General features: G+C 38.4%; 1 protein-coding gene across 3 annotated transcripts; it reads left to right on the plus strand.

Annotated features, from left to right (window-relative positions):
* Positions 1–7,619: 7,619 nt before the first annotated feature.
* LOC102080102 (fucolectin-5) lies at positions 7,620–11,895 on the plus strand. 3 transcript variants are annotated; one of them, XM_019364375.2, is made up of 7 exons: positions 7,650–7,950; positions 8,249–8,272; positions 8,971–9,277; positions 9,967–10,115; positions 10,293–10,574; positions 11,565–11,666; positions 11,756–11,895. In XM_019364375.2, exons 1-6 carry the CDS (start codon positions 7,917–7,919, stop codon positions 11,594–11,596), a joined length of 828 nt encoding a protein of 275 aa, XP_019219920.1. In that variant the 5' UTR covers positions 7,650–7,916; the 3' UTR covers positions 11,597–11,666; positions 11,756–11,895. The 3 variants fall into 3 exon arrangements, with proteins under 3 accessions (XP_019219918.1, XP_019219919.1, XP_019219920.1); XM_019364373.2 differs by lacking the exons at positions 11,565–11,666; positions 11,756–11,895 and having other exon boundaries at positions 7,620–7,950; positions 10,293–11,029; XM_019364374.2 differs by lacking the exons at positions 11,565–11,666; positions 11,756–11,895 and having other exon boundaries at positions 7,620–7,950; positions 8,983–9,277; positions 10,293–11,029.
* The last annotated feature ends 2,310 nt before the right edge of the window (positions 11,896–14,205 follow it).

Genomic DNA, 14,205 nt, shown 5'->3' on the forward strand with positions numbered 1-14,205 from the left:
ATGTGTCATGACCTCTTCTGCACCCCAGCTCACCTCACACCTCTCGTCCTAGCCAGACATAAGGCCTGAGCTCATACACAGCTGAACTATGTGTGACTTCTAGACTAAATGTCACACTCAAATGATGATACTCAAACCATGAAGGAAACTTACTTAAACTGAACATAAATGAAACTTAAAACGTACTTCAAAGGATATAAGTGATAAATGATACAAACTTAAATCTTAGCTCTAAAGGATATAAGTAATAAAAGATAAAAATCACTCTAGGCGTCTGTCATGTAAGCAGGTGTGTTGCAATTCCTTTCAGAGCTCCTATCCTCTTCACCGTGTATTGGCTGATCCTTAACGCCTGCCAAGAGTTTCTGACCCTCAGTTGACCCGGAGCCACAGCTCTTTAATAAGCTCAAATACAATCATGTATAAAAGATTAAAATCATTTTCATAACAAAGGTTCTTTCTTCTCAGATCTGCCAATCTGTTTGCTCGTCTCTACTACAGTTTAATCATTGAAAATTACACTGATCAGCATACTATGTGGAAGTTACAGATTACATAATGGCAAAAGCATTTTGTCAGACCCCTCAAGACCTACACCTTAGTTCACAGATTCACTTTGTCTAGGGTGCATTTCTGAGATTTCACACAACCCAGGATTCAAATCATGAATACATAATGGGCTTGGATTTACAATATTATGAATGAAATCTGCTCCATTTGGAAGCAGCCAGCCCCCCTTTCCTTTCGACGAGTTGTGTGTGAGACTTTAAATCATCAAACTGTAAATTATAAATTTTAAATTGTTATTGATCCCTTTACCCCTAGTCCTAAAGTGTATATTTATTTTCTTACTCTTCTTATATATATTGTTTGTTTACTTGCACTGCTGTAACTGGAGCCTCGTCGTCTCGTCTCTCTATATACTGGACTGCAGAGGTGTGGACTCGAGTCACATGACTTGGACTCGAGTCGGACTCGAGTCATTAATTTTATGACTTTAGACTTGACTTGAAAAAAGGTTGTAAGACTTGTGACTTGACTTGGACTTTTACACCAGTGACTTGGGACTTGAATTGGACTTGAACCTGTTTACTTGAAAAGACTTGATATTTTACCCAAATCTAAAATTTAACATACATATTATATAAAAAGTGCGGACCATTAATTCACTTTATTCATTCATTCATTCTTACCACACTCCGTATGTATGTGAGCGTGGGCTGTAGCACAGCCAATCAAATTAACCAGATTTGAAAAAAACAAGAACAAAAACGCTCGAGCCAAAAATGCTTCCAAGAGTAATTTCTTTCGGGTACATAAACTACGAAGTAGTCAACAAAAAACGAAATGCAATATGCAAAACATGCAAGAAGAGAATCACAGACAGAGATGGAACAACTTCCAACTTTGTCCGACATTTGAAGTTGCATAAAGAAGGTAGGTGGTGCTTTTTTTTTTTTTTTACTACGATGAGACAGCTGACTTAGCTAACTTCATCTTATTAGCAAATGTTCTTCGGGCTACGTTGATGATACTGTTTGGCTTTAACAGGTATGATATGTTTGTCATGCTATTTTAAATCCGGTCCTGCAAGCGCATCCAAGAATAACATGCAACTTGTTAGCTCAGAATTGTCGGTGAATGGTGAGCAGGGTCCGTTTCAGAAAGTGGGTTCTGTAGCTGTACTCAGTCTCTCTCCGTCTCCTCCCCATCATTAACCCCGTAGATTTAACCCAGTTTAGACTGACAAATATTTATTTTACCATCACATCACAATTCAAAATCACTGTGTTTAATTTGCAATTAGTGTATGGTCGTGTTTAACTTTTGCATGTCTGAGCCTGGGAAAAAATTTTTTTTTGGTTAGAAAATCTGGCCCACCTTAGTGTGTAATTGAGTAGTCCTGCTATACATGGCCTTTTTCTTCTGTCATTTATGTCAATACATCAAATAAAATACTTTGATCTTATATTATTAGCTGTTGTTTATTTGCAAAGGTTATTCTCAACAGGGATGCTAGACAAAAACGGCGTTTTCTACAGACAGCCTAGCATACGCTCTCCACTTGCGAGTGAAAAAAGAAAAAGAAAAAACACCCCTTCCCTATTGGTGTTAGAGTTTACCATGTCAGCCAATCAAAAAAAATGATAAGGCAACATGTGACATTTGGTTGTGTAGGGAGAAGGGGAAGTTTTTAGGAGTGACACCCGCGACGGAAAGCGGTCGAGCGAAAGAAAGAGAGAGAGAGAGTTTTCATATGTGAGACATTAGTGACGTTTAGCGTGTTTGGAGGCTATAGTTAGTTTGTTGTGTAGTTATTGTTTTGTATTGTGTGTCGGTTAGACTGCTGAATTTCATATTTGATCTAAAAAAGCTGTCAAAGGCAGATTCCAGTGTAAACGCTGTCTCCACATAGAAAACTGGACTGTTGCACCTCCAGTTGTCAGACCTGCAGGGTTTAGGCCTGTGGTGTTCTCCTCTGTCTTATACTGAACACAAACTACATTTTTTGGACTGGCACAAATAATTTGTGTGCCTTCTTATTTGATGCAGCACACCTGATTGTTCTGTAAATAGATTTAAATGGTTATATAAAAAACGCCTGAGGCCTTGGCTGCATTTTTAGGTAAATAGTACCATATAACTATGTTGTTTGCAAAACTTGTGCATAATTTTTAGAAATGTACAATTTCTATTTGCATTTCAAGTTATGAAAATGATTCGTTAAACATGTAAAAAAAATATAACTTTTTTCTACTCGGATTCTGAATTTTTTGTCTGAATTTAGATCAACTGTGCTAATATAGTATACCAAAATGAAAAAAATAACTCAAATTTCAGATATTTGAGGTTGTGCTGTAAATAATGATACCAAACAAGGCAAGAAAAACATATTTTAAAAGTGAAATATAGAAGTAAAATCAAAAGTAGTCAAGAATGGCCAATTATACCCGGGACCCCAGAGGGTTAAAAAAAAGACTTGAAAGGACTTGAAATTCAAAGTTTCGGACTTGGGACTTGACTTGAAGGTTGTCTGTCTTGACTTGCGACTTGACTCTGACTTGCTTGACTTTACTTGAGACTTGACTTGTGACTTGAGGATAAAGACTTGGGACTTACTTGAGACTTGCAAAACAATGACTTGGTCCCACCTCTGCTAGACTGTATGTAGCGGAGATGACAATAAAGTTTACTTTGACTTCAGCAACAAGCAGGCACACCGAGGGCTCTCGCGCTCACTTTTCGCGTATAGTCAAAGGAGTTTGCAAAGAAAAGCGTCTGGACTTCTTTGAGTTGCTTGAAGACGTTTCACCTCTCATCCGAGAAGCTTCTTCAGTTCTAAGGTCAAATGGCCGAGAGTCCCAGATTTAAACCCAGTGGGAGTATCCCCCCAAGGAGGGACAAAGGACCCCCTGGTGATCCTCAAATCACATGCGCCAAGGTGTGAAAGCGGGTGTGGGACCTAATCAGCCAGGGTTTCGGGTGAGCTCATTGTGAAACCTGGCCCCACCCTATCATGTGATTTCCTGAGGTCAGATGGCCCAGGATGTGAGTGGGCGTTAAGGCGTCTGGGGAGGGAACTCAAAACTGGATTATAGATGGCAGACAGTTTTGAGTTCCCTCCCCAGACGCCTTAACATTTGCATAATGACTGAAACCAGCCCACTGAAGGAACAATGGGCTGTGAGGTCAGTTCCTTAATCATAATTATGCAAATTCTTATGACCATTGATCAGCGTGCTGATCAATGGTCATGAGAATAATCACTGACCAAAACCCACTGACCAAAACCCACTGATCAATGGCCATGAGTCCCATTCACAGAGAGTTGGGGAATGGCTCCAATCACAGCATTGTAAGATGGCGAAAGATGTACCCTTAGGCGTCGCACTTCCTCCTCTGTCACTGGGATATTTGACATTTCCCTCTGATTCTCTGATAACGATACAAAAGGTACCTTATTTAAAAATCCCCTTATCTTCCCATCTGTATTACTACACTCTGTACAAGTTCATATAAACTGCTTAATAATTCGGTAACCTGTTTATTATCAAACAGTGATGGCATAATGTTTGTCTCTGTTCTACCTTTTGCCAATTTTGCTAAGAGATGGCCAGGTTTATTTCCAGATTCATATAGCCCATGCTTATAAAAGAAAACAGCTGACCCTGCTTTTTCAGTCAGTAATTGGTTTAAAACTGAGCAGGCTGCTTCTAAGTTCTTCAATATAGTTTTGGACCTAGTGATTTTAAACTGTACTTCCAGTTTTTCTATTGTGTGTTCTAAATCGAGTTGTTATTTCGTTGATGCCTTTTTCTGCGCTGTGGTGTATGATACAATACTACCCCTAAGATAGGCTTTGGCAGTTCCCCGCAGTAAATATGGACTAACTTCTTTAGTTTTTTCAGTGGCCATAAAAGCATTCCACTGTTTAGTGATATACTCAGTAAATACAGGACTACTCGTTCATCCTCCATCGGTGTGAATTATGCTCAAAATAAGGTGGGTGAATAGTTATACTTACCAATGAGTGATCAGATAATGGACACATACTTGCTGAGCACTCTTCCATCCTATCCAGCACCGTCCTGGATGACAGGAATAAATCTATTCTTGAGAAACTCTGATGGGGGTAAGAAAAAACTCTGAAATCCCTATCGGTGGGGTGAGCTACTCTCCAAGTGTCATAAATTTCTAGATCGCAACAAAACTCTTTCAGTCTACGGCCTCGTGGAGATTTATCAAGCTTTGGATCGGATACACAATTAAAGCACCTCCCAATACCATATATGGAGAGGCTATGGTTGAAACAAGGGTTACGTCACGGCTGGGGCAGCAGTCGTGTGGCGTTGTGAGAAAAGGACACAAAATGCAGGTACTCGCTGAGGTGCGAGTGAGCGTTTATTTACAGTGACGGGAAAGTTACAAAAACAGGAAATAAAAAACAGGGAGCCACTAAAACCTAGTCTGGGAAAAACTAATAAACAAACCTGAAAACATAAGGACACGGGATGATACGTGGAGATGACACGGAAAATGCAGGGCAGAGAAACGCGGAGAAACACAAAATAACGAGCCGACAACGAACACAGACAGGCACACACTATAAATACACACACAAGGTAACTAGGGAATGACACGACAGAGGGGAACACAGCTGAACACGACGAGACACAAACCTTCAAAGTAAAACAGGAAACTCACAGACTGTTTTACAACACAAACTCTGGGATACGAACAGAGCACAGGGGGGAAAACACAGGTAGGAATAATAAAACACTAAACACAAGAACCAAACCATAAGAACTAATACAAACTCAGAAGAAACTAAAAGTAATAACAATAAACTCACACCGCTGGGTCAGCGACCCAGGATGATGACAGGTTATGAGGTTGGTGAAAAAAAGGCATCTTCAGAATTTGGACCGTAAAACCATGCCATAGAAATAGATTCTCCAAATACGAATGTAACGTCCTTTGTTTTGTTTTATAACTTTTTCTATGGTTAAAGGCAGATTACGATGAATAAGATGAATAAGGATGGCCACTCTTCTACTCTTTGTGTTATAAGATGAGTAAAGGACTTGGCCAACCCAACTTCTCTTTAATTTTGAGTGTTCCAAATTGCTTAGATGAGTTTCTGATAGAAGAGCAATTTGTTTTTTGTTTTTTTCCTTTTTCAAGAATGAAAGAGGGTTTTTTTTAATGTCTTTTTACAACATTATTCAGCCCTTTGACGTTTAAGAAAATTATTTTGAGGTCAGTCATATTAACACGAAAGCATTTTTTTGTAACATGCTGTGTAAGACATTTCTGGAAGTGCATTACTGTACAAGAGCAAACATATGCTTTCATAAAAAGAAATGTGGGTGAATTTAGATACATTGTAACCAACAAAAAGAAAGAGCTAAACAAAAGAAACTGCAGCCTTGCATAATCAAAAGAAAAGGGGAAGAAACCCCAATACCCACCTCCCCTCCCCAAATAAGCCGATCCTACGATCCATAAGAAAAAAGAGATCGGGTCTTGTGAAACCGAGCTAGAGTCACTGACAGAGAGGCAAAAACAGAACAAAAAAAAAAAACCCAAAACAAAAATTCCCCTTCATACCCCGCACTAATGGAAAAACAAACCAACCTGGTTATCCAGTTATATTTCTAACTTAAACTCGTTTTTCTTTTTATAGTCCATAACAAAGAAATAAATAAGAGAGCGTTATTTGTGCATCATTATGTTCCGGTCCAACTTAGCATCAGCAAGGTACCCTTAATTTGGAGAATATATAGAGTACTGCCATCGGAAAACTAGTCTTATTCCCCGAATTGCTGTCTATGAACTTCATATTAACTCAAGCTGTCCGAAAAGGCAAGAATATTTTCAGGTGTACGGAAAGAATAAAATTCCCCTTCGGAAAAAGGTCAGTGTGGCAGGGCAGCGCATAGATAACCGCATTTTTTGGGGTGGGGATAAGCTTTTGGCGTGCTCCGTGAAACGCGCGTCGCATCTCTTTAACTCCTGTTGCCAAACCTTATCGGATATAAATCATCTGTCCATTATAAGTCAGAAGACCTTTGTCTTTAACTGCAATGAGGATCCTCATCTTGTCCACCGGGTTATGCAACTTAATAATCACTGCACGAGGATGATTAGGTCTTGATGATCCAATAGTCTGATGGGCTCTGTCAATTTTAATCTTCCCCTGTTTACTTTGTAGACTCAGCAAAGCAGGTAGCCAGCTTTCAAGAAATCTCACCGGTTCTCGGCCTTCAGTAAATTCAGGATTGCAATGTTATCTCTTCGTATTCCGGAAACACGGTCCAGAATGTAGTCCAGTGGAGTGGTTTGGTTGAAACTAGATTGAAACCAATAATGGTCTTAAATAATCATATATTTTAAAATAAAATAATTAAACATACTAACCGAAAATTCTGGACCGTGCTTCCGGAATGAAGGAAGTAGCAAGCGGGTTGATTGGAGACCGTAACAGCCAATCAGAATGTTTGCATCCAAGTCTGGTTTTGTGGCACACTTATAACGGTGTACAGAGAGTTGAGTGCGCACGGGGCATCGAACGACACACTCCGCAGATGTCTGTCAGCACACAGAGCAGAGATCTTAGCAAGAACAAATGCCAACAACTGCGCGAGAGGGGCTGTTATTGTGTATGTATATGGATAATAGCAAACGCTGAAATATATTTCTTACACACACAAGTGAATTTTGTTCGCTCAAATTAAACTTCTCTTTGCTCAAAATAATTTTCTCCTCAAAATGCAACATTTGCGCTTGCAATTTTCTATTATTTTTTATCATTATTTTTACGTGCACTCAGAACAGAGGCACAAAAATAACGCCATAGTGTTACTCCGACTTTAATCTCGGCTTCACACAACTCAACTCACAAGGCGGCAAAAACCTCCAACAACCCGAAAACATTACCCTTGTAGCTGGGTGTGAGTGGGGCCCCCTGGTGGTCTGCCACAAGTTTTGCTTTAGCAATAAACAATTTCTTGTTCTTCATCTCCCACTTAGCATCTAGTTTCAAAAACATGTACCTTTCTGTATTTAGAAAGTTACATATTACATGCATGTGCTGCTACTTGGATGCACGCACAGTGTAGATTGAACATGGTGATCATAACAATCACGCTATGTTTACATCTGCAAATCAGATGTAAAAGTCTGGGAATGCTTTGCCTACTGAACATAACAGCCTCACTCTGAGTGTAAACAGGAGAAATGTGTATTTTCATGTTGGCAGCTATGAGGGAAGTGACAGAAGTACAAATCCAGCTGTGACTCAGAGAGGGGATCATATCAACATCAGTGTGTCTACAGAAAACTCCAGAGTGAGGGTAGAAGTCTTTTCTTTCTCTTATTAGAGGACACATTTGTGCAAAGAGTCTAAAGTAAAGATGCTGTGGAGTCTGTTGTTCATCACTTTGATTGGTAAGTGGATCATTTGATGTTCCTGCCTGGCACAGTGATGTTTCAATGATCGTTATAAACAATGAAAAAGATGAAATATAACAGTTCAGTTTTACTGTGAGTTGATCCAAACTGCTCGATAAAGCAAAAGTCATTTCATTTAGTTTAAAGAGGATTTGACTTTAGTAAAGCTGGTTTCATTTCTGCCTGAGTATTGAAGGATGGTTTACATTCTGTGCTTTCTGCTGTATTACCAAACAACAATATCAGAGCTGGCAGTAATTCACTCATTCTTACATCGTTCTCTGAAACTTCACAGGAAGATCAACTCAACAGGATCCAGGTAAGAGTGCATTTCTAACCAGTTTCTTCAGGTTATATCAAAAAGTATGATGGTACTTCTGTTCTGAATATACTTATTTGTAAAGGAAATAATATTCTACTTTTCAATTCATTTATTTATGCATCACAGTAGATGTCGCATCTGTGGGAAAATGTTTCATGTGGGGATTTCCTGTTGGACTGAAGCAATATTACAAATATCTGTATAAATATATGCTCTAAATGTAAATTTATATTGAATTTTTTCTTAGGATTAATGATCACTGTGATTATAAACATGCAGTCTTTGGTGTGTGGGTGTGAGTGGATTATATTAAACTGGGTCATCCGTCAGGATGTTTTGAGAGTCAAATTATTAATTTCATTAATTCTGATGAATTTTTATTCACTAACGGCATAACTTTCAACATTTACTGGAATATAATGTAGTGAGGCTGCTTGGAAATAATCTGCATGTGTGTGTGTGTGTGTCTGTGTGTGTGTGTGTGTGTGTACAGTAGCGGTTTTTGATATGGGCGGTTGCTCAGGGCGGCATCATGGCATCGGCAAAAAAAAAAATTTGCTCGTACCCATTCTGCCCTGACATCATCCTAGCAAATTTTGGGTATTGCATAGGCACTAAACAGTTTTCTATTGTGCATTTCTGAAGTATTATTACCACTGACATTGCTTTTTTTTATTTTTTAACTTTACTTTCATTTACATCATCAGGATGTAGTCCAGGCTGGGAAACTATCAAACTGGATGACAAAGTGGCATTTCAGTCTTCAGTCTACACAGATAAGAATGGTGTCAACTACACTGCTGACAGAGCTTTTGATGGGAATATCTTCAGATCTGCTCACACTGCACAAGAGACCAACTCCTGGTGGACAGTTGACTTATTGGGTCTATATGAAATTTCCTGCATCACTATTTACAACGTAAATCAAGACAATATTGATCTAAGAGGCGCTCGGATCCTCATCGGGAACTCATCTGAGAGAAATGCTGCTGACACCACTGAGTAATACCTTCATCTTACTTTGAATCATTCTGTTCTCAGTCAGGCTCCAGCATGTCCAATATTTTTAGATGGTGTCCATGAATAATTTCAGCGATTATAATAACCAAAAGCAAAATATTTGAATTTTTTCCGGTTCTAAAACACTTTGATTATAATGCTTGTAGTGAAATTTGTATCTCACAGTGACTGTAGAGAAACCTCTGTGGCTTGATTTTGCTGATTGAATATAAATGATAGATGTCACAGTTGATGTACTGAGAGGCTGATGCACTACAAGTTAGAAAACATCTGCAAACAAGCAAAACAAAAGCAAATGAGGAAAATATTTTCAACATTTTATATCACATTCAAAGTAAGAAAAGAAGAACTGAATAAAGAAAAATGTTGTTAAACAGAAAATTCAACCAAACACTTAAATGTCTTTAAACCCAGTAATACAGTAACACAGATAACCCTGTATCAGTTCTATCAAATGAAATAGGAGGTCTAATATGGATGTGGTTTGGAGTAATAATCAAGTATATGTGTAGAATATAAAATCTTTATTTATTCTCATTTTCGTTTGTTGTTTATTTGTAGGTTTTTCCTTCTTTCTTCAGACAGCAGCTCACATTTATTATCCACCTGTTTACAACATGATTTAATCATGATTTCTGTACATCTGTCCAACCCTTTGTCTTTTATCACAGGTGTGCAACAATCAACACAACTACTAAGGGAGAAAATAATACATTTAATTGTGAAAATGAACCAAAGTGGGGGCGTTATGTAACTGTGTACAAAAACACATCTGGGTTTGTAATTCTGTGTGAGGTGACGATGAAAGGCAGAAAAAAAGGTACAATAAAACATTCTTACCCACTAAGTTAACTGGTCAGTCAGTAGAGTCAATATAAATGTGTAAATGTTGACAGTAAGAATTATGTGCTTGAATTAACACAGCATGTTAGACACTCAGAAACACTGTTTGGTTTGATGCTTCTAAGTTTCATGTTTTTGATGCTTTTCCTTTTAGAGCCATTTAAACTGATTAAAGAGAACAAGACATGGGAAGACGCCCTGTACCACTGCAGAGAGGAACACATGGATCTGGTTTCCATCCTTGATAAAGAGACCCAGGGCTGGGTTGAGTTGGAGGCTCAGAAGGCTGACACTCCCTTTGTCTGGCTGGGTCTTCAATACATCTGTGGGTTCGGCTTCTGGATCTGGGTCAACGATCAGTGTGTATTTTTTGATCAGTGGGCTCCAGACGAGACAAGAACAGCAGTCTGTGGCAGAAGCGCTGCCATGAATACAGGTGGGAACCATCTGTGGTACAAGAAGTCTGTTTATGATAAATATAATTTCATCTGTGCAGTGTAAGAAGATCCATGGATTGGTTTTGTTTATTCAGTTAGACAGGTGTCAGTAGTGGCTTGTTGGGTTTTAGGAAACTTTCCTCTAAATCAAAGGTGATGGGTTCAGGCTCAGTGTAGCAGGAAGATAAACAGTGATGAAATTAACCAAAACTTTTCTACTTACACATTTAAAAATATTTTGTTTATTTTTAACAATCTTCTACAGCCTACTTAACTGTCTTCACTGCCACCTTTGTGTGTCTGAAGTTACATTCAACACAAACCTCTGCTGGATGTATTTTGATATGATGGTTATGTGAAACTAAAATAATTAGAGCTATTTTTTTTCTTTAATTTAAAACATGATGTTCTCATGTCTGTCATGTGTGAACCTTGTGTAAAAATAAAACTGCAAATGGAGCACAAATGTTTATCAATTCATTTTTTTCACCTCACCACATCATCACACCACCTGGTGGATGGGTGATTTAGAGACCCAACTTTGTGAACACGGTAACTTAAGAATGAGGTGAAGTCAGATTTTCAAATCTATGCCACAGCTGCATCTCCTAGGAGGAGGCTGGAGGGGAAGCACAGGCAGCCACCAGTGTGGTGTGATGTTTCTATCAAGGTTGTTCAATGACTGCATCTGTGCATCAGACTGTCTCCTTTAAACACACTGTATAATTCTACATATGTCTTGTGCACAGCAGGATACCAGATAATAATAATAATAATGGCTCCATAAAAGACTTCAGATAGTAGCTGAAATTTCTTCATACTTTTGTATGGAGAGAAATATTTATATTTGTAATAAGGCTCACAGATGTGTACATTCTGATGTAGAAGCATAAACAAAGATCCACAAATGTAAATTGTATAATAATAATTAGTATTATTGTTATTTTTATTATATTGTTTTTGTTGTTATGTGAATAATCTATTTACAGAACAGTTGCCTTGCTGTGCTCCTGAGAGCTGAATAGGACCCCAGTTTAAACATAGATGCTTCTTCTTTAAGGAAGCTGACTAGCTGCTGCATCATGGCAAAAGTAAGGACATGCACTTCACTGGCAGTGACTGACTGAGCAGCATCCTCTAACAGCTTCATGCTGTGTAGTAAAGTTGTTCCTCTCTGCAGTGGTTTTGTGACAGTGCTGCTCTGGATACTGAAGATTCTCTGGAGAAGCAGAAAGTCTACAAGTTCAGAGGTGACCTGGCTGTGAGACAAGGAAACTATCAGGTACTGTCACTCATTCAATTTAGTCTGTGCTCTCTTACATCAAACACTTCCTGAAATAACATCCAGCTTAGTTTCAGTGAGACGTGGAGTTCTTTTGTAGCTGGTATTTTTATAGCTGATAAACAAATGTCCATTCATGACCATCAGTTTACATTTTTATCAGCAGCATCAGTATTTGAATATTTCCATGAGACTTGATCCTAGTTTGCTCATTTCCATGTTTCCTACCTGACAAGTCGTCTCATTAAAAAGAGAATTTCTGTCATTTCATTTCACGCAGCCAAAAGTGCACAGATGCAGTCAGCAGTGTGTTACATTGTGTGCATTTATTGACAGTTAAAAACAACTTGAGAAATTTTCTTTCGCCTTTATTTTGTCATTTAATTTGTCTTTAAGACCTAAAAAATTGAATTGTTCAGATTTTTTGTATTTAAAGTTGCTCTTGTCATAAGGCTTAAATTCCAGACAGTTTGGATTAAATTGGCTCTTTTTTATAAACCAACAGTTTTTCTCTCTCTTTGATCTTGGTGATGTCAGAGGACCTGATCCCAGAGAGGATGAGGAAGGACTACCAGGATGGGGAGAGCCTGACCAGTGTCTCTTTGCACAGCTTCAGACAGCGCTGTTGGAACAAGATCTTACTGACAGGTGTGTTAGAGACTGACGGGCAGCAGCATGAAACACAATATCCTCATGTTGCAGTGTTGACTGTTTACAAAGGTGCACACAGACAGGAAGGAAGTGAAGAACCAGCTGAAGATGGTTCAGACAAAGAGTACAGTGACTAAACCATCACTATATCAATAACTATACAGCAGTGACTCTTTTTTGCATTGAATCATGAAACAAAGTGAATTATTTTAACTAGAGATGGCACGATACCACTTTTTTATGTCCGATACCGATACCGATATCATAAATTTGGATATCTGCCGATACCGATATGAATCCGATATAGTGTGTTTTTAATCAATAAAACTGTTTTTTTAAATATCTTGCTGCATTTTGTATAAGTTCATACTCAAGTTTAAATAAACAACAACACTAAAGCTATTCTGTTATACCTGTGTGTAAAAAAATACACTGCACCCAAAATATTTCATAGTTCAGCAACACTGATCAATCTAATAAACCTTACCTAACTTAAAACCTAACTTAAACCTACTCCATCCTCCCTATTCTGGTATTTTAAAGAGTACATAGCAGAAATATTAAGCAACCTAACTAATAGGGTTGCAAACTCCCAGCAAAAAAAAAAAAAATAGGGAACCACCCACCCTCCACCTCATGATGCTTAATCGATGTAATCAACTTTAATTTGATGCAGGGTGGAAAAAAATGCACAGAAACAAATTATTTTTCAAGAATAATTAAATAGATTCAACATCTTTCTTCAACAGAATTGCAGAATTCACAGATGGTACCTTCCCAAAGGAAAAAGTACTATAGCTTACTAGGGTATATAGACTTAAGAGTTACTATATACAGTAATGGACTTCTATACATTTTACATCAGATTAAAACTTTGGGTGTAAGATTCAGATAATTATTTATTAAAAGCTACATATTTTAAATGAGAATAAGAAAGAAAAGTATGTCTTTGTGCCCCCTTTTCCCTGTTCATTCCCTATCGGCCCCCCTGGCTGCACTTTGCTAGATCCGCCCCTGCACAGTTACCAGCCGTCAGCTACGTAGAAAAGGATCCTGATGTAGAAAGTAATATTAAATAAATTCTAACAACAGCTTATCAAGCTTAAAGGTGCTGCTGTTGTTCCGCCGCTGGTTTCCTCTTTCTGGTGCAAAGTGGGCCAAAAACAAAGAAGAGAGACGGACTCGGGACAGAAAAGCCGATCAGCTGATCGTTAAGCAGTTTCACGATTGAAGTAGCGGCAGGAAGGTGAGGGAGAGAGAGAGGCAGTCCTCCATATATCGGTTGTTAAGCTTAACATGGGAACGCTTTACAAACATTCAGAGATGAACTTACACACTTGCTTTACTTCTCTCTGGGATAACTTCCTCGGAGATGAAATGCTGGTTTGGTAGCAAGGCTACAAATACACACAGCCTCTCTATCACATGAGGCATACTGCTCCGATGTGCTACGGTTATGAGCCGAGTTACGCCGTGTTGCAAGTTTTGTGAGATGCTTTTTTTGATACTTAATGGATCGGATTACATTTTTTATTTTTCGCCGATATCCGATCCAGTAATTTAGGTCAGTATCAGACCGATACCGATACGTAATATCGGATCGGTCCATCTCTAATTTTAACTGCTTCATGTTCTGCTTAACATGTTGCTTATGGTTGTTAGTTTAAACACAGTATTTCTATATTTCTGATTTTTAA

The sequence above is a fragment of the Oreochromis niloticus genome, linkage group LG11, assembly GCF_001858045.2.
Source record: "Oreochromis niloticus isolate F11D_XX linkage group LG11, O_niloticus_UMD_NMBU, whole genome shotgun sequence".
NCBI lineage: Eukaryota > Metazoa > Chordata > Actinopteri > Cichliformes > Cichlidae > Oreochromis > Oreochromis niloticus.